The sequence below is a fragment of the Cetorhinus maximus genome, chromosome 34 (genome assembly GCF_964194155.1).
Source record: "Cetorhinus maximus chromosome 34, sCetMax3.hap1.1, whole genome shotgun sequence".
Classification (NCBI taxonomy): Eukaryota; Metazoa; Chordata; class Chondrichthyes; order Lamniformes; family Cetorhinidae; genus Cetorhinus; species Cetorhinus maximus.
In genome coordinates, this window is record NC_135912.1 from 150,001 (window position 1) to 172,773 (window position 22,773).

Consider the following 22,773-nt stretch of genomic DNA (forward strand, 5'->3'; position numbering starts at 1 on the left):
TGTGTCTGTGTCTGTGTGTGTGTGTGTGTCTGTCTGTCTGTCTGTCTGTGTGTGTCTGTGTGTGTGTGTGTCCCCTCTCCTCTGGTGCAGAGTCCGAGCTGCTGAAACTCCAGGCCGGGATTTGGGTTTGTAACAGGAGGAATTCGGAGAGAGAGAGAGAGAAAATAAAGGAAGCCGGAGTGTGCAGGAGGGGAAGGGGAGACACGGGGGAGAGAGAGAGAGAGAGAGAGGAATAGGAGAACCCAGAGAGACTGGGCTCCGGGAGAGAAGAGAGTGGAGGTGCAGAGAGAGAGACAGAGACAGAGGGAGAGAGAGAAGGAGGGAGGGAGGGAGGAGAGGAGAGGGAGAGACAGACAGACGATGTGTCTGAACCGACTCTGCCGGCTCTTGTTGCTCAGTTTCCCCCTGGTCAGTTGCAGGAAGACAACTTTCCCCCCTTGTTCAACTTGAATTGGGAGATATTTAATCTGTCTCCCTGTGTGTGTGTGTCCCTGTGTTCAGACCCTGTGCAAAACTACAGCCACACATCCCCCTCTCTCTCTATCTCTGTCTCTATCTGTCTATCCCTGCAGTTCAAACAACGAGAAACTCTCTCCCTCCCTCTCTCTCTCACACACACACACACAGGGGGGTAAAGGAGACACTTGCCTTGTTCTAAAGGAGCCTGGAAGATGCTGCCGGGTGGACGACACTTGAGTGGATTTAATTTGCGAGTCTTGTTCACCTTCGTGGAAATCTGGGAGATTTTTGGAGAGATTATGGATCCGATCTATTGGAATTCGCTTAACCAAAGGTAAGGGAACCAATACCCTCCCCTCAGCCCCATTCCTGTGTGTTTTCAGGCGTCCAGATTCTCATCTAACCAGGAATGAAATCAGCTTTAATCACTCCCCAAAAAACCTGGCCTTTTGTTACAGCCTCTTTGTGTGTTATATATGTTCCAAACTCAGATGGCTGGGACTGTGACCCAGTTTAAAACTTGTGACTGAAGTTACTCGTGGGTGCTCAGCAATTTTTCGAAAACTCTTTTGTTTGGGTGGAGGAGCAATCAAACTTTTTCAGCTCTTAAAATTGGGGGAACTGAAGTCAGTCAGATTCTCTCCCTCCCTCCCCCTCTCTCTTTCTCTCTCTGGTAGAGAATCCTGTCTGTCTCTGGTCTCTGGAACCAGGGGCAATGTTTTACCCTGTGTCTGTGTGTGTAAGAAAATAATCCACAAGGTGCTTTAAACAGGAGCATAATTGCAGAGTGTAGTTTTAATCTTTAATGAGTGTTTATATTATAGTTGGGGGTTTGTGTGTAGATGTGGGGTGGAGGGTGGAGGGTGGGGGGGAGAGAATCTTTGAACAAAGTCCATGTGTGGGAACGAAAGGCTTAAATTCACTTTTTCAAAGGTGTTCGGTTGGATTAAATTGTTCCCTGTTCTCCATCAGGGAGCAAAACCCGCCCTCCGAAAGCAACCTTGCCGAATTCTCTGCCTGGAGCAGCCCCCTGTCCGGCAAACCCCTGCTCCCTTAAACCAGCCCCCTCTCACCGTGGGGAGATGTATCGTTAACATTGAAGAAATGATCCTCTAACTGAAGCCTCTTTGATGCATTTCTGACCCTCAGTGTCTGTAAATGTATCCCCCGGTTGTACAGGGACAATTACCTCCTGTTAACGATGGACCGGGTGTTAGGGAGTTGTCATCCCCTGGGTTTGAGGTTATTTGGTGGGGGGGGGTTCTGACCCCTTTCTTTGACTCCCCTTCCTTCCCCTGGGTGTGTGGGGACCTCCCCCTCCTCCTCCTCCTCCCCCACCCCGAGCCCCACTCGAGCTGAAGGATGCTTCACCTGGGAGGAGGGAGTGAGGGCAGATTTCCCGGCTCGGACGCTGTTTGAAATCCCCGGGCAGACCCTCCGCTGGAGCCCATTGATTCCCAACAAAACTCTCCCAGTGCAAAGCAGCAGCTTCGAGAGCCGCAGAATTATTCAAACTTACCATTGGGCAAGAGCCTTACGTTAGGGGGTAGTGACTGAGGGTCCACCTCCCCCTCCCAAAATCCCCCATCGGAGGGTCCACCTCCCCCCCCCCCAAAATCCCCCATCGGAGGGTCCACCTACACCCCCCCCCAAAATCCCCCATCGGAGGGTCCACCTACACCCCCCCCCCAAAATCCCCCATCGGAGGGTCTACCTCCCCCCCCCAAAATCCCCCATCGGAGGGTCTACCTCCCCCCCCCAAAATCCCCCATCGGAGGGTCTACCCCTCCCCCCAAAATCCCCCATCGGAGGGTCTACCCCTCCCCCCAAAATCCCCCATCGGAGGGTCTACCTACCCCCCCCCCCAAAATCCCCCATCGGAGGGTCTACCTCCCCCCTGCAAAATCCCCCATCGGAGGGTCCACCTCCCCCCCCCCCCAAAATCCCCCATTGGAGGGACCACCCCCAAAATCCCCCATCGGAGGGTCCACCCCTCCCCCCAAAATCCCCCATCGGAGGGACCACCCCCAAAATCCCCCATCGGAGGGTCCACCCCTCCCCCCAAAATCCCCCATTGGAGGGACCACCCCCAAAATCCCCCATCGGAGGGTCCACCCCTCCCCCCAAAATCCCCCATCGGAGGGTCCACCTCCCGTCCCCCCCCCAAAATCCCCCATCGGAGGGTCCACCTCCCGTCCCCCCCCCAAAATCCCCCATCGGAGGGTCCACCTCCCCCCCCCACCAAAATCCCCCATCGGAGGGTCCACCTCCCCCTCCCAAAATCCCCCATCGGAGGGTCCACCTCCCGTCCCCCCCCCAAAATCCCCCATCGGAGGGTCCACCTCCCCCCCCCCCCCAAAATCCCCCATCGGAGGGTCCACCTCCCCCCCCAAAATCCCCCATCGGAGGGTCCACCCCCCCCCCGCAAAATCCCCCATCGGAGGGTCCACCTCCCCCCCCCCCCCCAAAATCCCCCATCAGAGGGTCCACCTCCCCCCCCCCAAAAATCCCCCATCAGAGGGTCCACCTCCCCCCCCCCCCCAAAATCCCCCATCGGAGGGTCCACCTCTCCCCCAAAATCCCCCATCGGAGGGTCTACCTCCCCTCCCCCCCCAAAATCCCCCATCGGAGGGTCCACCTCCCCCCCCCCCCCAAAATCCCCCATCGGAGGGTCCACCTCCCCCCCCCCCCCCCAAAATCCCCCATCGGAGGGTCCACCTCTCCCCCAAAATCCCCCATCGGAGGGTCCACCTCCCCCCCCCCCCCAAAATCCCCCATCGGAGGGTCCACCTCTCCCCCAAAATCCCCCATCGGAGGGTCCACCTCACCCCCCCCAAAATCCCCCATCGGAGGGTCCACCTCCCCCCCCCCCCCCAAAATCCCCCATCGGAGGGTCCACCCCTCCCCCCAAAATCCCCCATCGGAGGGTCCACCCCTCCCCCCAAAATCCCCCATCGGAGGGTCCACCTCCCGTCCCCCCCCCAAAATCCCCCATCGGAGGGTCCACCTCCCCCACCAAAATCCCCCATCGGAGGGACCCACAAAACCTACACCCCCATAAGTTCGAGGGAACCCCCCCCCCCCCAACAAACCCCCAAATCCCCATTGGAAGGGCCCCCAAATCCCATCACTCAGAGGGACCCCACCTCCCCCACCCACCCACCCCCAGCAGTCCTGCCCAATCAGATGGGTCGCCCCTCACCTCCTTCAAAAGGATTGTGGTCCACAAATTAAACTATTATCTGAACCGCACGGTAAGTGTCCAATCACAGGCCTAACGAGAGTCACAAAACAGGGACCTGACAGACAAACAGAAATTAACCACCCCCCTCCCCTCCAGCACCCCTCCCCTTTAGGGGGTATCCTGCTTTGAAGCCCCCCCTGAGTGTGAAGTCAGGTTTGGGAATAGGTGGGAATGTGTTTGAGAGAGAGAGAGAGAGAGACAGAGATTGGATGTCGGAGCCTCGGTTAAAACTCACACTGAAAACCTCGGCTCTCCGGTAACACAGTTGGGTTTTGTAAATAGGTCCACGGGCCCCGGGTGGGTGATTGAATGTCACTGAGCAAGGGGATTGTGTGGGGGCAGTGAGCGTGCGTCCGTGCCTTGGCACTGTTTCCCCGGGAGGCTTGTGGTATCTGCCTTTTAGACTCAGGACCCTCTTAATCACTTTGTACTAAACGAGATATAAATGTGTTGAAATTCCAAAGTTTCATTCACTTGGATTGCGAGTTCCCCCTCTTTCCCCGCACCGTGTGTAGGAGATTAAGGGTGATTGAGGGGTTTAAGATGATTAAAGGATTCGCTAGGGTCGATAGAGAGGACACTATTTCCTCTGGTTGGTGGGGAGAGGGTCCCGAACACGGGGGTAGAACCTTCCAATGGGAGCCCGGCCGTTCGGGGGGGGATGTCAGGAAGCATCACACAGAGGGGAACGGGAATCTGGAACTCTCTCCCTCCCCTCCCCCTCCTCAAAAAAGCTGTCGAGGCTGGGGTGGGGGTCAATTGGGAATTTCAAAACTGGGATTGAGAGATTTTTGTTGGGTAAGGAGGGGTTAAAGGTTAAGGAACCCAGGCGGGTAGATGGAGTTAAGATACAGATCAGCCCTGATCTCACTGGCTGGTGGGTCAGACTTGAGGGGCTGAATGGCCTCCTGTTCCTTACAGGAACATGCAATTCCATAATTGAGAAATGCAATTGAGGGATTGCTGGATTTGTAGAAGAGGGTCAGCCAGTGCCTGAAGTGGGAGCAACCACAGGTTAATCTGTCTCCGCAGAGTGGTTATTATTGCTAAGTCAGCATGTCTCGCTTGTTAATACTCTCAACACTGGCTCAGGGAATGCAGACTGGAGTCATACTACAGACTGAGCCACCCAGTGCAGCCCTGAGAGAGTGCCGCACTGTCGGAGGGTCAGTACTGAGAGAGTGCCGCACTGTCGGAGGGTCAGTACTGAGGGAGTGCCGCACTGTCGGAGGGTCAGTACTGAGGGAGTGCCGCACTGTTGGAGGGTCAGTACTGAGGGAGTGCCGCACTGTCGGAGGGTCAGTACTGAGGGAGCGCCGCACTGTCAAAGGGTCAGTACTGAGGGAGCGCCGCACTGTCAGAGGGTCAGTACTGAGAGAGCGCCGCACTGTCAGAGGGTCAGTACTGAGGGAGTGCCGCACTGTCGGAGGGTCAGTACTGAGGGAGCGCCGCACTGTCGGAGGGTCAGTACTGAGGGAGCGCCGCACTGTCGGAGGGTCAGTACTGAGGGAGTGCCGCACTGTCGGAGGGTCAGTACTAAGGGAGTGCCGCACTGTCGGAGGGTCAGTACTGAGGGAGTGCCGCACTGTCGGAGGGTCAGTACTGAGAGAGTGCCGCACTGTCGGAGGGTCAGTACTGAGGGAGTGCCGCACTGTCGGAGGGTCAGTACTGAGGGAGTGCTGCACTGTTGGAGGGTCAGTACTGAGGGAGTGCCGCACTGTTGGAGGGTCAGTACTGAGGGAGCGCCGCACTGTCAAAGGGTCATTACTGAGAGAGCGCCGCACTGTCGGAGGGTCAGTACTGAGGGAGTGCCGCACTGTCGGAGGGTCAGTACTGAGGGAGTGCCGCACTGTCGGAGGGTCAGTACTGAGGGAGTGCCGCACTGTCGGAGGGTCAGTACTGAGGGAGTGCCGCACTGTCGGAGGGTCAGTACTAAGGGAGTGCTGCACTGTCGGAGGGTCAGTACTGAGGGAGTGCTGCACTATCGGAGGGTCAGTACTGAGGGAGCGCTGCACTGTCGAAGGGTCAGTACTGAGGGAGCGCTGCACTGTCGGAGGGTCAGTACTGAGGGAGCGCCGCACTGTCGGAGGGTCAGTACTGAGGGAGTGCCGCACTGTCGGAGGGTCAGTACTAAGGGAGTGCCGCACTGTCGGAGGGTCAGTACTGAGGGAGTGCCGCACTGTCGGAGGGTCAGTACTGAGAGAGTGCCGCACTGTCGGAGGGTCAGTACTGAGGGAGTGCCGCACTGTCGGAGGGTCAGTACTGAGGGAGTGCTGCACTGTTGGAGGGTCAGTACTGAGGGAGTGCCGCACTGTTGGAGGGTCAGTACTGAGGGAGCGCCGCACTGTCAAAGGGTCATTACTGAGAGAGCGCCGCACTGTCGGAGGGTCAGTACTGAGGGAGTGCCGCACTGTCGGAGGGTCAGTACTGAGGGAGTGCCGCACTGTCGGAGGGTCAGTACTGAGGGAGTGCCGCACTGTCGGAGGGGCTGTGTCTTGGATGAGACGTTAAACCGAGGTCCCGGCTGCCCTCTCGGGTGTATTTTCACGATCCCACAGCCACTATTCTCCAACCCAACATCCCTCCCTCAGTTGACAGCCATGGGACATCCAACAAGCAGTGACTCAGGCAGCGGCTGTCCACACAGCCTTCCCGAGTGTTTAATATTGTATTCTCCTACATACAGCACTCAGTGAATCCAGTCATTTAGGTCAAGTATTTGCGAATGTTTCTGAGCTGTGATGAAAGGTTTTGTTAGTGGTAGGCAGTGCTGTGTTCCTGACTGTGCGATTTGAGTTGTTTGAATGTTTGGATCCTCTCTCTCAATGAACGGGACTCGTTTGGCATCTCTGGGAAGGAGATGGGGTGTTCTAACTGCTTTATACAGCGTGTGTTTTGAGTGTTAAACCAATATGTTCCAGGCACACACTCTGGGTTATCCATGTACGTTTGTTTAAGGCCAATTTGCTCCTTGTTTGACTCTCCCTCGCCAATTTCCTCAAACGCTCCCATTCTCGGTGGAAACTAGTTATACTGTTTCTTGTGTGCAAGTTGGCAGCCACAGTTCCTTACCTACCAGTGACCACCCATCCCTCAAAATGATTCAGTTGTGGCACATCCTGAGCACAAACACCAAAATTTTCCTCCTCGTGTTCAGAACTGAAACCTTCCTTTATTCCAGTCTCAGTAACAATTTCTATTCGGCCCATCATGTCTGTACTGGCTCTTCCAGTTAGTCCCCACTTCCTGCTTTGTGCATGTGTTTTGTACAGTTCCGAGCAGCCCACTCTCGTGTTGAGATATATTTCATGTTATATGTGCTGAGTCTCTGACTCCATGATCCCTGTTTCTCCTGTCAAGTATCCGACTGTTCACCATTTCCCTGATTTACTTTTTAATTCTTTCACGGGATGTGGGTGTCTCTGGCTGGGCCCAGCATTTATTGCCCATCCCTAATTGCCCCTTGAGAAGGTGGTGGGTGAGCTGCCTTCTTGAGCCGCTGCAGTCCCTGTGGTGTAGGTACACCCACAGTGCTGTTAGGGAGGGAGTTCCAGGATTTGGACCCAGTGACAGTGAAGGAACGGCCGATATATTTCCAAGTCAGGATGGTTAGTGGCTTGGAGGGGAACTTCCAGGTGGTGATGTTCCCCATGTGTCTGCTGCCCTCGTCCTTCTAGGTGGTAGTGGTTGTGGGTTTGGAAGGTGCTGTCTAAGGAGCCTTGGTGAATTCCTGCAGTGCATCTTGTAGATGGTACACACACTGCTGCTACTGTGCGTCGGTGGTGAATGTTTGTGGATGGGGTTCCAATCAAGCGGGGCTGCTTTGTCCTGGATGGTGTTGAGCTTCTTGAGTGTTGTGGGGGCTGCACTCATCCAGGCAAGTGGAGAGTATTCCATCACACTCCTGACTTGTGCCTTGTAGATGGTGAACAGGCTTTGGGAGGGGAGTTACTCTGTGCAGGATTCCTAGCCTCTGACCTGCCCGTGTCTGTGCGCGCGTACGTGTCTGTGCGCGCGTACGTGTCTGTGCGCGCGTACGTGTCTGTGCGCGCGTACGTGTCTGTGCGCGCGTACGTGTCTGTGCGCGCGTACGTGTCTGTGCGCGCGTACGTGTCTGTGCGTACGTGTCTGTGTGCACGTGTCTGTGTGTATATATTTCACATGTATATATGGCTGGTCCGTTTACCCAGATAATTCAGCTGTAGCTCATTGTTTTCAGATTTTTGAAAGTTCCACACGTCTGGTGATTGCTGCACAGTTTATCATTTAAAACTCTCCCAACTGCTAATCATTTCTGGAGGATTGTTGTGTGTTTAATTTGACTGGGTCCCCAATGGACCTGCCTCACATGTTGTCTTAATATGTGCTCAGTAATTAGTCCCAACCACTTCCCTCACAGTCCGCCCCCACCACCCAGCCCCAGATCCATCCCTTCCCTTGGGGATGTTACAATGCCCCCTAATTATTACATTAGAGTTTCCTGCAGCCTGAGTGATATTATCTAAACAACTCATTAGCACTCTCTTCACTTGTGTGTGCCAGCTGTAACAGTTGTCAATAAGGAGCTGCCTCTATGTGTCATTAATAAACTCCCTGGGCTCTGTTCCATCCGCTTGAACCAGTGAACGAGACCTTGTCAAGGTACCAGTAATCTTGGACAGGACAGGACAGGATGGTGGAAAGGGCAGACGTGTGCCAGATAAAATCTAATACAGGCATGTGTGAAATGATTCATGTTGGTAGGAAGAACTTGGAGAGACAATATAAAAATAGGGGGTTAAAGTCTAAAGGGGGTGCAGGAGCAGAGGGACCTGGCTGTATATGTACATCAGTCATTGAAGGTGGCAGGACAGGTTGAGAGAGCGGTTAATAAAGCATAACAGTATCCTGGGCTTTATTAATAGGGGTATAGAGCAGGGATACGTCACTTGTATACGTCACTAGTTCAGCCTCAGCTGGAGTATTGTGTCCAGTTCTGTGCTCTGCACTTTAGGAAGGATGTGAAGACGTTGGAGAGAGAGAGAGAGAGAGAAAATTTGCGAGAATGGTTCCAGGGATGAGAAACTTCAGTTATGAAGATAATTGGAGAAGTTGGGACTGTTCTGCTTGGAGAATAAGCTGAGAGGGGATTTGATAGAGGTGTTCAAAATCATGAGGGGTCTGGACAGAGTAGATAGGGAGAAACTGTTCACATTGGCAGTTTATTCAGTAGGGTAAGGATCACTCACTATAACTGTACAGAGTCACTGTTTATTCAGGGTAAGGATCACTCACTATAACTGTACAGAGTCACTGTTTATTCAGGGTAAGGATCACTCACTATAACTGTACAGAGTCACTGTTTATTCAGGGTAAGGATCACTCACTATAACTGTACAGAGTCACTGTTTATTCAGCAGGGTAAGGGTCACTCACTGTGTCACTGTACAGAGTCACTGTTTATTCAGGGTAAGGATCATTCACTATAACTGTACAGAGTCACTGTTTATTCAGGGTAAGGATCACTCACTGTGTAACTGTACAGAGTCACTGTTTATTCAGGGTAAGGATCACTCACTGTGTAACTGTACAGAGTCACTGTTTATTCAGGGTAAGGATCACTCACTGTGTCACTGTACAGAGTCACTGTTTATTCAGGGTAAGGATCACTCACTGTGTAACTGTACAGAGTCACTTTATTCAGGTAAGGGTCACTCACTGTGTAACTGTACAGAGTCAGTGTTTATTCAGGGTAAGGATCACTCACTGTGTAACTGTACAGAGTCACTGTTTATTCAGGGTAAGGGTCACTCACTGTGTAACTGTACAGAGTCACTGTTTATTCAAGGTAAGGATCACTCACTGTGTAACTGTACAGAGTCACTGTTTATTCAGGGTAAGGATCACTCACTGTGTAACTGTACAGAGTCACTGTTTATTCAGGGTAAGGATCACTCACTGTGTAACTGTACAGAGTCACTGTTTATTCAGGGTAAGGATCACTCACTGTGTAACTGTACAGAGTCACTGTTTATTCAGGGTAAGGATCACTCACTGTGTAACTGTACAGAGTCACTGTTTATTCAGCAGGGTAAGGATCACTCACTGTAACTGTACAGAGTCACTGTATATTCAGGGTAAGGATCACTCACTGTAACAGTACAGAGTCACTGTTTATTCAGGGTAAGGATCACTCACTGTGTAACTGTACAGAGTCACTGTTTATTCAGGGTAAGGATCACTCACTGTGTAACTGTACAGAGTCACTGTTTATTCAGGGTAAGGATCACTCACTGTGTAACTGTACAGAGTCACTGTTTATTCAGGGTAAGGATCACTCACTGTGTAACTGTTCAGAGTCACTGTTTATTCAGGGTAAGGATCACTCACTGTGTAACTGTACAGAGTCACTGTTTATTCAGGGTAAGGATCACTCACTGTGTAACTGTACAGAGTCACTGTTTATTCAGGGTAAGGATCACTCACTGTATAACTGTACAGAGTCACTGTTTATTCAGGGTAAGGATCACTCACTGTGTAACTGTACAGAGTCAGTGTTTATTCAGGGTAAGGATCACTCACTGTAACTGTACAGAGTCACTGTTTATTCAGGGTAAGGATCACTCACTGTGTAACTGTACAGAGTCACTGTTTATTCAGGGTAAGGATCACTCACTATAACTGTACAGATTCACTGTTTCTTCAGGGTAAGGGTCACTCACTGTGTAACTGTACAGAGTCACTGTTTATTCAGGGTAAGGATCACTCACTGTAACTGTACAGAGTCACTGTTTATTCAGGGTAAGGATCACTCACTGTATAACTGTACAGAGTCACTGTTTATTCAGGGTAAGGATCACTCACTGTGTAACTGTACAGAGTCAGTGTTTATTCAGGGTAAGGATCACTCACTGTGTAACTGTACAGAGTCACTGTTTATTCAGGGTAAGGATCACTCACTGTGTAACTGTACAGAGTCACTGTTTATTCAGGGTGAGGGTCACTCACTGTGTAACTGTACAGAGTCACTGTTTATTCAGGGTAAGGGTCACTCACTGTGTAACTGTACAGAGTCACTGTTTATTCAGGGTAAGGATCACTCACTGTAACTGTACAGAGTCACTGTTTATTCAGGGTAAGGATCACTCACTGTAACTGTACAGAGTCACTGTTTATTCCAGGTAAGGATCACTCACTGTGTAACTGTACAGAGTCACTGTTTATTCAGGGTAAGGATCACTCACTGTGTAACTGTACAGAGTCACTGTTTATTCCGGGTAAGGATCACTCACTGTGTAACTGTACAGAGTCAGTGTTTATCCAGGGTTAGGTTTACTCTGGATGTTGACAGGATGAATTAAAAGCACTTGCTTCCCGGGAACATTCACACATTCTTCTCTGTAGAGTTTTTTTGCAAGTGAGTCTCTCTCCTGGTAAGCTGCTCTCTTGAATGTGTAATGAGGTTAATTTGTGTTGAAGAATTTTGTAATGGATGGACCTGACAGCTAACTGCCTCATGGTCTTATAACCACCTGTAGCGGCATTAATCTGTTAACCTGATCTGGTTTGGCATTTACTCACTGATATCATTGTTCCGTTGTGTGCAGCTCTGAGCTGCCTGACTTACCCTGGAGGAGTGAGGCTCCTATTGCCGAACGTTCTCTCCTCCCCCCACCCCTCCCCCACCCACATCTTAAAGGGGCAATGTCCCTCTGACTGGGGCATTGCCAGCCAGGATATTGATTAGTGGCCAGATGGTGCAGTTAGTGAGGGATCTGGTGTGACGATGTGAGGGAGGTAGGCAAACAGAGGTGGTGGGGGTGGGAGCGAGAATCTGAGGTTGAGGGGGGGGATGGGGAACAGGAGGGGATAGGGCGAGGGGTTTGGGTCTTATGCAATGGGGGTTCAGAGCATGGCGTGGGTGGAGTTCGAGGGGTGAGGGTGCAGAGGCTACGAGAGGGCAAAGGTCAGAGCTGGCATGAGTTGAGAGAAGGTTTTTTTCTGGAGAACAATGATGATGAGATTAGTGTGCAGAAACTGGGAGTTCTGGAACTGTTAAACAGAGATATCTGTGGAATGTGGCTCCTCAGTGCTGAGTTGTAATGTTGCACTAATATGGAGATGCCTTGCTTTACTGTGGAGGGATTTTATTAATTTTTATGTGGACTTTACTCTGAGGTGGATTCCTCTTTCTCAGTTAATTATTAAGTTATTTGGCCAAAAATATCGAAAGAATAAGCGATCCATTAAGATGCCCTGTGACAGTGCGGCACTCCCTCAGCGCCGACCCTCCGACAGTGTGGCACTCCCTCAGCGCCGACCCTCCGACAGCGCGGCGCTCCCTCAGCGCCGACCCTCCGACAGTGCGGCGCTCCCTCAGCGCCGACCCTCCGACAGCGCGGCGCTCCCTCAGCGCCGACCCTCCGACAGCGCAGCGCTCCCTCAGCGCCGACCCTCCGACAGTGCGGCGCTCCCTCAGCGCCGACCCTCCGACAGTGCGGCGCTCCCTCAGCGCCGACCCTCCGACAGTGCGGCGCTCCCTCAGCGCTGACCCTCCGACAGTGCGGGCGCTCCCTCAGTTTGGTGACATTCTTGCTTCTGTCTCAGGGTAACAGTTGTGTATTGTGGGGGATGAGGGGTCATTTCCTACCTCCTCCAGGACTGGTTGAAATTCGAGCTCCCACATTTCTCACCGTGCTTTTTAAGGAGAGGCTGTGATTTTTTTTGCAGTTGGCTCCCTCCTCCCAGCGTCATGCTGGGCTGTAACCAGAGCCTCCTGACACATCCCACTGAAGAGTGAGTGAGCCACACTAGGTGTGGAGATGGAGGAATGCAGTGAGGCTCCCTGGAATGCAGCAGTGATTGAGGCTTGAATAAACAGAGAGGGGCAGAGAGCTGTACAGTGCGAGAGAACAACTATTGAGGCTCTCTGTGTGCTCACAGCAAGGTGTAGACACAGAGTGTTTGGCAAACCTCACAGATTCACTGAATGAAATGAATCTTTTTCTTAATCTCCGGATTATTCTCTTTGTTTTCTTATTTATTTATTTCCTATCTGAGTGCAGCATTTTACACAATGTTCTAGAACTCTCTGGTTTCCTCTCTCCCTCCCCCCCCAACCCTCCCAGTAACTCTTACTAGGCCAGGACTTCCAGGACTGTATCTTCCCATAGAATATCTTTTAAGCACTCGTTCTAAACGCTGTGGAATTGGGGTTCGGAGATAGTCCTCCTTGTGTGTGGAATCTGTGCATGGCGCTTGGTTCTTAGACTGTAGACGTACTCTGGTATCTGTTTAACACTTGTTTATTTGTACTACATCTGAACAGGTTACAGAGTATGCATGGCACCATCGGTGGAGAGGAGCACAGTTGACGTTTCGAGTCCTCATGACCCTTCAACAGAACTTAGTTCTGTTGAAGGGTCATGAGGACTCGAAACGTCAACTGTGCTCCTCTCCGCCGATGCTGCCAGACCTGCTGAGCTTTTCCAGGTATTTCTGTTTCTGTTTTTGTTTTGGATTTCCAGCATCTGCAGTTTTTTGCTTTTATTACAGGGTATGCATGGTGCTCCTAGGCATGATCTCTCTCTCTCTCTCTATCTATCTCTCTCTTACCTTACCTTAAATCTACGCCCCCTGATTATTAATCCCTCCACTAAGGGGAAAAGTTTATTCCTATTTACCCTATCTATGCCCCTCACAATTTTGTATTTGTCAGTGATACATCATCATCTACGCCTTATATAACCAGCCAAACGATACAGGTCGGTCAGAAATAACTCGATCGATTTTCCCCAGGTCATTGTGACCTTGGTTAAAGTGTGCTCTGTCTATTACTAAGCTTCACTCTGGGCTCAAAGTCCGAGATGGACGCCTCCACACCCTGCCACAGGAGACTGTCGTCTGCTACTGGTCCTACAGCATAAAGAACAGTGCTGGCTTGATGCTTCTGCCCTTTAGCATCAAGGCCCAAAGCACAGGGTTAGATACAGAGTGAATCTCCCTCTACACCGTCCCCATCAAACACTCCCAGGGCAGGTACAGCACGGGGTTAGATACAGAGTAAATCTCCCTCTACATTATCCCCATCAAACACTCCCAGGGCAGGTACAGCACGGGGTTAGATAAAGAGTAAAGCTCCCTCTACACTGTCCCATCAAACACTCCCAGGACAGGTACAGCACGGGGTTAGATACAGAGTAAAGCTCCATCTACACTGTCCCCATCAAACACTCCCAGGACAGATACAGTACGGTGTTAGATGCAGAGTAAAGCTCCCTCTACACTGTCCCCATCAAACACTCCCAGGACTGGTACAGCACAGGGTTAGATGCAGAGTAAAGCTCCCTCTACACCATCCCCATCAAACATTCCCAGGACAGGTACAGCACAGGGTTAGATACAGAGTAAAGCTCCCTCTACACCGTCCCCATCAAACACTCCCAGGACAGGGACAGCACGGGGTTAGATACAGAGTAAAACTCCCTCTACACTGTCCCATCAAACACTCCCAGGACAGGGACAGCACGGGGTTAGATACAGAGTAAAGCTCCCTCTACACTGTCCCCATCAAACACTCCCAGGACAGGTACAGCACGGAGTTAGATACGGAGTAAAGCTCCCTCTACACTGTCCCCATCAAACACTCCCAGGACAGGTACAGCACGGGGTTAGATACAGAGTAAAGCTCCCTCTACACTGTCCCCATCAAACACTCCCAGGACAGGTACAGCACGGGGATAGATACAGAGTAAAGCTCCCTCTACACTGTCCCCATCAAACACTCCCAGGACAGGGACAGCACGGGGTTAGATACAGAGTAAAGCTCCCTCTACACTGTCCCCATCAAACACTCCCAGGACAGGGACAGCACAGGGATGGATACAGAGTAAAGCTCCCTCTACACCGTCCCCATCAAACACTCCCAGGACAGGTACAGCACGGGGTTAGATACAGAGTAAAGCTCCCTCTACACTGTCCCCATCAAACACTCCCAGGACAGGGACAGCACGGGGTTAGATACAGAGTAAAGCTCCCTCTACACTGTCCCCATCAAACACTCCCAGGACAGGTACAGCACGGGGTTAGATACAGAGTAAAGCTCCCTCTACACTGTCCCCATCAAACACTCCCAGGACAGGTACAGCACGGGGTTAGATACAGAGTAAAGTTCCCTCTACCCTGTCCCCATCAAACACTCCCAGGACAGGTACAGCACGGGGTTAGATACAGAGTAAAGCTCCCTCTACACTGTCCCCATCAAACACTCCCAGGACAGGTACAGCACGGGGTTAGATACAGAGTAAAGCTCCCTCTACGCTCTGTACCTGCCATTTTCCCAGATATTTCATGAATGGGTTGACCGCAGAGAGAGAGAGAATTACTGGAAATCCCTCCCTGCTGTCGGTAACTAGTCCCAGATGTTGTGACTTTTCCTTTGTTTGAAGCTGCTCAGTCATTGCGAATCCCCAACCCTCCCCCATCGCTCATTTCAGCCCCTCACTCCCCTACCCCCTCCCGCGCTGTCTGGGACAGGGGGAGCCAACCCTGTGACTGCACCTTGTGCAGGAGGTGGGCAGAGTCCGATCCCACGCTGTGAGCTGGTGCAGCTCCGACCTCAGCACTTCTGCTGACAGTGGGGCTCCCAGCAGCAGCTACTCCTGGTGCTCCATCGCGTGCAGAGCTCCGGAACACTGCAGACAGCCTGTGGCTGGGCTCCTGTGTCAAAACGCTGGCTTAGTGAGCAGCCTCTGTCATTCAGCACTGTCCTTCAGTTCCTCAGCATGGGTTCTGATCTCGATCGTGTTGCCTGCTTCCCAACCAAGGCTCTTTCTCTCTCGGATCAGTTCAGAAGTCAGGCTATCACTTTGTATTTTTTCGGTGGGGCAGTGGGTGGGTGTTTGGTTCCCCATTGAATGTCAGTGATTCACTGCTGGACCAGCACAACCACCACCCCCCCCACAGCCCTCCTCCCAAGGGTACAGAAGATGGGACATGGAGGGGGAGGGACAGCAGATATCCTCATCCTTGTTTTCAAATCCCTCCTCCAGCCCCTACAACCCTCCCTATCTCTGTAACCTCCTCCAGTCCCTACACCCCTCCCTATCTCTGTAACCTCCTCCAGCCCCTACACCCCTCCCCATCTTTGTAACCTCCTCCAGCCCCTACAACCCTCCATATCTCTGTAACCTCCTCCAGCCCCTACAACCCTCCCTATCTCTGTAACCTCCTCCAACCCCTACAACCCTCCCTATCTCTGTAACCTCCTCCAACCCCTACAACCCTCCCTATATCTGTAACCTCCTCCACTCCCTACACCCCTCCCTTTCTCTGTAACCTCCTCCACTCCCTACACTCCTCCCTATCTCTGTAACCTCCTCCACTCCCTACACTCCTCCCTATCTCTGTAACCTCCTCCACTCCCTACACCCCTCCCTATCTCTGTAACCTCCTCCAACCCCTACAACCCTCCCTATCTCTGTAACCTCCTCCAGCTACTGTCAAAGAGTCAGTGCTGAGGGAGTGCTGCACTGTTGGAGGGTCAGTACTGAGGGAGTGCCGCACTGTCGGAGGGTCAGTACTGAGGGAGTGCCGCACTGTCGGAGGGTCAGTACTGAGGGAGTGCCGCACTGTCGGAGGGTCAGTACTGAGGGAGTGCCGCACTGTCGGAGGGTCAGTACTGAGGGAGTGCCGCACTGTCGGAGGGTCAGTACTGAGGGAGTGCCGCACTGTCGGAGGGTCAGTACTGAGGGAGTGCCGCACTGTCGGAGGGTCAGTACTGAGGGAGTGCCGCACTGTCGGAGGGTCAGTACTGAGGGAGTGCCGCACTGTCGGAGGGTCAGTACTGAGGGAGTGCCGCACTGTCGGAGGGTCAGTACTGAGGGAGTGCCGCACTGTCGGAGGGTCAGTACTGAGGGAGTGCCGCACTGTCGGAGGGTCAGTACTGAGGGTTGGGACATTACACTGTGACCCCGTCTGCCATGTGGTGGGTGTAGAAAATCTGGGTCAGTATTTTGGAAGAAGAACAGGGGGAGTTCTCCCCCGGGTTCCCAGGGACAATAAGTATCCCTCAACCAACATCACTAAAAACCGATTATCCAGGCGATTATCACATTACAAAAAATTATTGATCTGAGGTTTAAACTGATGAATTTGAAGCTAGAAGCAGTGGGAGGGAACGAATACTGTACAAGATCCAGTCGGAGTGTTTAACCCCGTGTCATCATGGTGGACTATTCTAAAATAATCATTGATTCAACTCTGAGGCTTATGGGATCTTCCTGTGCACAAGTTGTAACGTCGAGCATGGAACGGCCGAAGTGATTGCCCTGCGCCTTTATGTCACCGTCCGCAAAGTGCTTTTTGGACAAGCTGCAGCCAAGACAGGCGCTAGAGAAATGCCAGCTTGCCTCACATTTAGAGGCTGAGAAAGGGAGGTCAGTGTCGGGGCTGAGTCTGTGGGGAGACCTGGGCGGCCAAGCGGCTGGAGTGCAGACGGACGGAGGAAGGGGGTTAACGGAGAGTTGCGGGAGGTGGGCAGAGGACAGAGAGGGGGGGGGTGCGGGTTTGTGGGGGTTTGTGGGGCTGAGGGAGAGACAGAGTCAGACACAGGATCCCAGACAGGTTTGTTTGGTCTAGTGATAGCAGGAACTGTCCTATTCGCTGCTGAGTCCTGCAGCCCTGACTGCTCGTGTGAACAAGACCTGAGCGGTATAATTATATCCTGGGGCGTTGATTAGGCTGGGAGATCAAATCCTTAGCCCTCACTAACCAAGGTCAGAAATCAAATTCCTCCGGAATTTTCTTCAGTTTCTCTATGGACAGAGGGGGGGTGAGTGCAGCCATGTTACCGAAGGTGGATAGAACCTTTATCCCGCTGTCAACAGCTGGTTAAAACTGATGGCGTCTCCTCCCTCTCCCCCTGGTTAAAACGGTTAGGGTTTTCTGGAGGTGGTTCCACCACCATTGACCAGCAGCCCTAGACGGTCGACGTTGGCAACTATTCAACTGCAGAAGGCAGCTGGGGCCTGAGGCTCTCCCTGCCCAATGCCCCTATAGGTTTGGGGGTGGGGCTGTTGGCCACACCAATAGCGATCAGGAGCAGGGACCCTTGCTGATTGGCCGTCCCCCCTGATCTTTTCCCATTGGCTTGCTGTGCCAGGGCACTGAGGCCAATTGTAGAGCATCCTCCCCGTGTGCCTCACCCAGCAGAGAGAGAGAGGACAGGAGAGGCTGGGAATAGCTCCCTCATTCGGGAGCACCAATCACCCAGAGCCGGCTGTCTGACTGACATCTCAGCCCACCAATCACACAGGCCACTCGCTCTCTCCAATCAAACCCATCAAAAATGGGAAGGGGGCGGGGCAGGGGAGGGACCTGACAATCAGCCGCTCAACATTCCCGTCATACAAACAGGAGGAGGCCATTCAGCCCCTCGAGCCTGTTACACAGGAACAGGAGGAAGCCCGTTTGGCCCCTCGAGCCTGTTACACAGGAACAGGAGGAGGCCATTCAGCCCCTCGAGCCTGTTACACAGGAGCAAGAGGAAGCCCATTCAACCCCTCGAGCCTGTTACACAGGAACAGGAGGAGGCCATTCAGCCCCTCGAGCCTGTTGCAGAGGAGCAGCAGGAGGCCATCCAGCCCCTCGAGCCTGTCCCACCAGTCAGTGAGATCATGGCTGATCTGTACCTTAACTCCATCTACCCACCTGGGTTCCATAACCCTTAATCCCCCCCTGACCCACCAAAAATCTCTCAATCTCAGTTTTAAAATTTCCTGTTGACCGCCCTCCTCCACTCTCCAGCCTCAACAGCATTTTCGGGGGGGGAGAGAGTTCCAGATTCCCGCTCCCCTCTGTGTGATGCTTCCTGACATCACCCCTGAGTGGCCGGGCTCCAATTGGAAGGTTCTGTCCCCGTGTTCTGGACCCTCCCCACTGCGACCAGACGAAATAGATTCTCTCTATCGACCCAATTGAATCCGTCAATCATTTTTAAACCCCTCGATCCGATCACCCCTCAATCTCCTACACTCGAGGGAATACAGGACTAGCCCGTGCGACCTGTCCTCACTACTTAATGTTTTATTTCCGCAGCGAGTTGTTGTGATCTGGAAGGCGCTGCCTGAAAGGGCGGCGGAAGCAGATTCAATAGGAACTTTCCAAAGAGGGAACTGGATAAATACTTGAGGGGAAGAAAAACAAATACAGGCTGACGGAGAAGGATAGTGGGATAGCTCGAGGCCCGATGGGCCGAATGGCAGCCTCCTGTGCGCTCTCACTCTGTACTTTGAAAACCCCAGTATGAGCCGAGTGAAACCAGCTCGGCAAACCCTCCAAGGACAGAAATCATCCTGATTACAATCAAACTGGCAGGAATTTGTTCTTGAATATAATAACATGATATTTCTGAAACACTTGTCTTTTTGATGAAACAAGTGTTTAATTAAAGTCGGCCGGTTTCTCCGTGTGTGAGCTCAGAGCCAATTGTGATGAGAATGGGTTTTTCTGTCTTGTCCATTCGATCATCTCTTAACCCTGCAGATTTCTTCTAGTTGTTCACGGGGATGTGGGTTTCGCTGGCTGGGCCCAGCATTTATTGCCCATCCCTAATTGCCCCTTGAGAAGGTGGTGGTGAGCTGCCTTCTTGAGCCGCTGCAGTCCCTGTGGTGTAGGTACACCCACCGTGCTGTTAGGGAGGGAGTTCCAGGATTTTGTCCCAGCGACAGTGAAGGAACGGCCGCTATATTTCCAAGTCAGGATAGTGAGAGACTTGGAGGGGAACTTCCAGGTGGTGGTGTTCCCCATGTGTCTGCTGCCCTTGTCCTTCTAGATGGTAGTGGTCGTGGGTTTGGAAGGTGCTGTCGAAGGAGCCTTGGTGAATTCCTGCAGTGCATCTTGTAGATGGTACACACACTGCTGCTCCTGTGATGGTGGAGGGAATGAATGTTTGTGGATGTGGGGCCATTCAAGCGGCTGCTTTGTCCTGGATGGTGTCCAGCTTCTTGAGTGTTGTGGGAGCTGCAATCATCCAGGCAAGTGGGGAGTATTCCATCACACTCCTGACTTGTGCCTTGTGTACAGGCTTTGGGAAGTCAGGAGGTGAGTTACTCGCTGCAGGATTCCTAGCCTCTGACCTGCTCTTGTAGCCACAGTATTTATATGGCTGGTCCAGTTCAGTTTCTGGTCAATGGTAACCCCCAGGATGTTGGTAGTGGGGGATTCAGTGATGGTAATGTCATTGAATATCAAGGGGAGATGGTTGGATTCTCTCTTGTTGGAGATGGTCATTGCCTGGCACTTGTTTGGCACGAATGTTACTTACCACTTGTCAGCCCAAGCCTGGATATTGTCCAGGTCATGCTGCATTTGGACATGGACTGCTTCAGTATCTGAGGAGTCGCGAATGGTGCTGAACATTGTGCAATCATCAGCGAACATCCCCACTTCTGACCTTCTGATGGAAGGAAGGTCATTGATGAAGCAGCTGAAGATGGTTGGGCCGAGGACACTACCCTGAGGAACTCCTGCAGTGATGTCCTGGAGCTGAGATGACTGACCCCCAACAGCTACAACCATCTTCCTTTGTGCTAGGTATGACTCCAACCCGTGGAGAGTTTTCCCCCTGATTCCCATTGACTCCAGTTTTGCTAGGGCTCCTTGATGCCACACTCGGTCAAATGCTGCCTTGATGCCAAGGGCAGTCACTCTCACCTCACCTCGGGAGTTCAGCTCTTTTGTCCATGTTTGACCCAAGGCTGTAATGAGGTCAGGAGCTGAGTGGCCCTGGCAGATTCAAGCTGAACATCGATGAGCAGGGCTGCTGACCCTACCTCCGGTTGCATGGGTACTGCCTACCCCCTGGTAGTGCGCGTGGACTGTAAATGGCAGTGCCCATCAGAGCAAGTCCTTATTCTGTCTCCGCCCAATCAGCTCACACCTCCCTCTCCCATGAAGGCCTCTGGGCTGCAGTAAGGGGCAGGGGCAGGGGCAGGTGAGCAACATTTGCCCCTGAGTCACATGGGTTGTTTGTTCAAATCCCAGCCCAGAGCCTTGGGCACATCACATAGGCCAACACTGGAGAGGGTGCAGAGGAGATTCTCCAGGATGTTGCCCGGGCTGGAGCGTTTCGGCTATGAAGAGAGACTGGATAGGCTGGGGTTGTTTTCCTTAGAGCAGAGAAGGCTGAGGGAGGAACCTGATGAAGTGTACAAAACTGTGAGGGGCATAGATAGGGTAGACAGGGAGAGACTTTTCCCCTTAGCGGAGGGGTCAATAACCAGGGGGCATAGATTTAAGGTAAGGGGCAGGAGGTTTAGAGGGGATTTGAGGTAACATTTTTTCACCCAGAGGGTGGTGGGAATCTGGAACTCACTGCCTGAGGGGGTGGTAGAGGCAGAAACCCTCACAACGTTTAAGAAGCATTTCGGTGAGCACTTGGAGCGCCAGAGCACACAGGGCTCCGGGCCAAGTGCTGGAAAATGGGATTAGAATAGATAGGGGCTAGATGGCCGGCACTGACACGATGGGCAGAAGGGCCTGTTTCTGTGCTGTATAACTCTATGACTCTATAACTTTAACACTCCCATCGCAGCACTAGGGGAGTGCCGCACTGTCAGAGGGTCAGTACCGAGGGAGTGCCGCACTGTCAGAGGGTCAGTACCGAGGGAGTGCAGCACTGTCGGAGGGTCAGTACCGAGGGAGTGCAGCACTGTCGGAGGGTCAGTACCGAGGGAGTGCCGCACTGTCGGAGGGTCAGTACCGAGGGAGTGCCGCACTGTCGGAGGGTCAGTACCGAGGGAGTGCCGCACTGTCGGAGGGTCAGTACTGAGGGAGTGCCGCACTGTCGGAGGGTCAGTACTGAGAGAGTGCCGCGCTGTCGGGGGGTCAGTACTGAGGGAGTGCCACACTGTCGGAGGGTCAGTACTGAGGGAGTGCCGCACTGTCAGAGGGTCAGTACTGAGGGAGTGCCGCACTGTCGGAGGGTCAGTACTGAGGGAGTGCTGCACTGTCAGAGGGTCAGTACTGAGGGAGTGCTGCACTGTCAGAGGGTCAGTACTGAGGGAGTGCCGCACTGTCGGAGGGTCAGTACTGAGGGAGTGCTGCACTGTCAGAGGGTCAGTACTGCTGAATCTCTACCCTCCCACTCCTCTCTCCTCTACCTCCACACCCCTAACCCCGCTACACACACATACACCCTGTCTGTCTCTCTCCCCCTCTCTCCCTGTGTCTCTGTCTCTCTCTCTCTCTCTCTAGGGTTGCCAACTGTGCTTAAATGTATTCCTGGAGGCTTCATCACCTGACTTGCCCCCACGCTCCAGCTATTCATCGGCCAACGCGTCCATCCATTTGGCGTCCTGCCTGCCTACACCAATTAGAAAGCAAGAAGACTCATTACCCAATTGGATGATGCTTGACTGTCAGTCAAACAGCCATTTCTCCCCCGTTTTCAATATTTTTATATCTGGGAAATACACATGATCAAAGAAAATGACAAAAACTCTATATTGTGAATGTCCTGATGATTTTTCTCCAGGAAATTCCTGGAATCTTCAAGCCAATCCTGGAGAGTTGGGAACTCTCCCTCTCCCTCACCCTCTCCCTCACCCTCTCCCTCACCCTCACCCTCACCCTCACCCTCACCCTCACCCTCTCCCTCTCCCTCTCCCTCTCCCTCTCCCTCTCCCTCTCCCTCACCCTCACCCTCTCCCTCTCCCTCTCCCTCTCCCTCTCCCTCTCCCTCTCCCTCTCCCTCTCCCTCTCCCTCTCCCTCTCCCTCCCCCTCTCCCTCAGGAGTTAGACGTATGCTTTCCCTGGCTTGTGTCTGGTCTGGAAAGGGTTACAGTGAATCTAGCCATCCCATCGTGAGTTGATAATAATACTGATGTACATGCCAATGTGCTTCCTGGGGGAGTAGTTACAGACTCTGATAATCGTTTCTGCTAATGATTTGCTTCTCTTCTTTCAGGGTAGAATGATATAAAAATTCCCAGCCTTAATCACGTTAATTTGCTAATCAAGTTTCAAATCATATTTCACCCTCTCTGCAGAGCCTCTCTCTCCAGTGCCCCTGCTGCAGTCTCCCGCTCTCT

General features: G+C 52.6%; 1 protein-coding gene across 1 annotated transcript in view; it reads left to right on the top strand.

The window, feature by feature from the left end:
- The first annotated feature begins 644 nt into the window (after positions 1 to 644).
- LOC144671699 (ephrin-B1-like) overlaps positions 645 to 22,773 on the top strand; it is a 44,601-nt gene continuing 22,472 nt past the window's right edge. The window contains exons 1-2 of the mRNA XM_078533715.1: positions 645 to 793; positions 1,432 to 1,496. Of these exons, the coding sequence (XP_078389841.1) occupies positions 672 to 793; positions 1,432 to 1,496 (187 nt within the window). The 5' untranslated portion in view covers positions 645 to 671. The remainder of the gene's footprint in view (positions 794 to 1,431; positions 1,497 to 22,773) is intronic.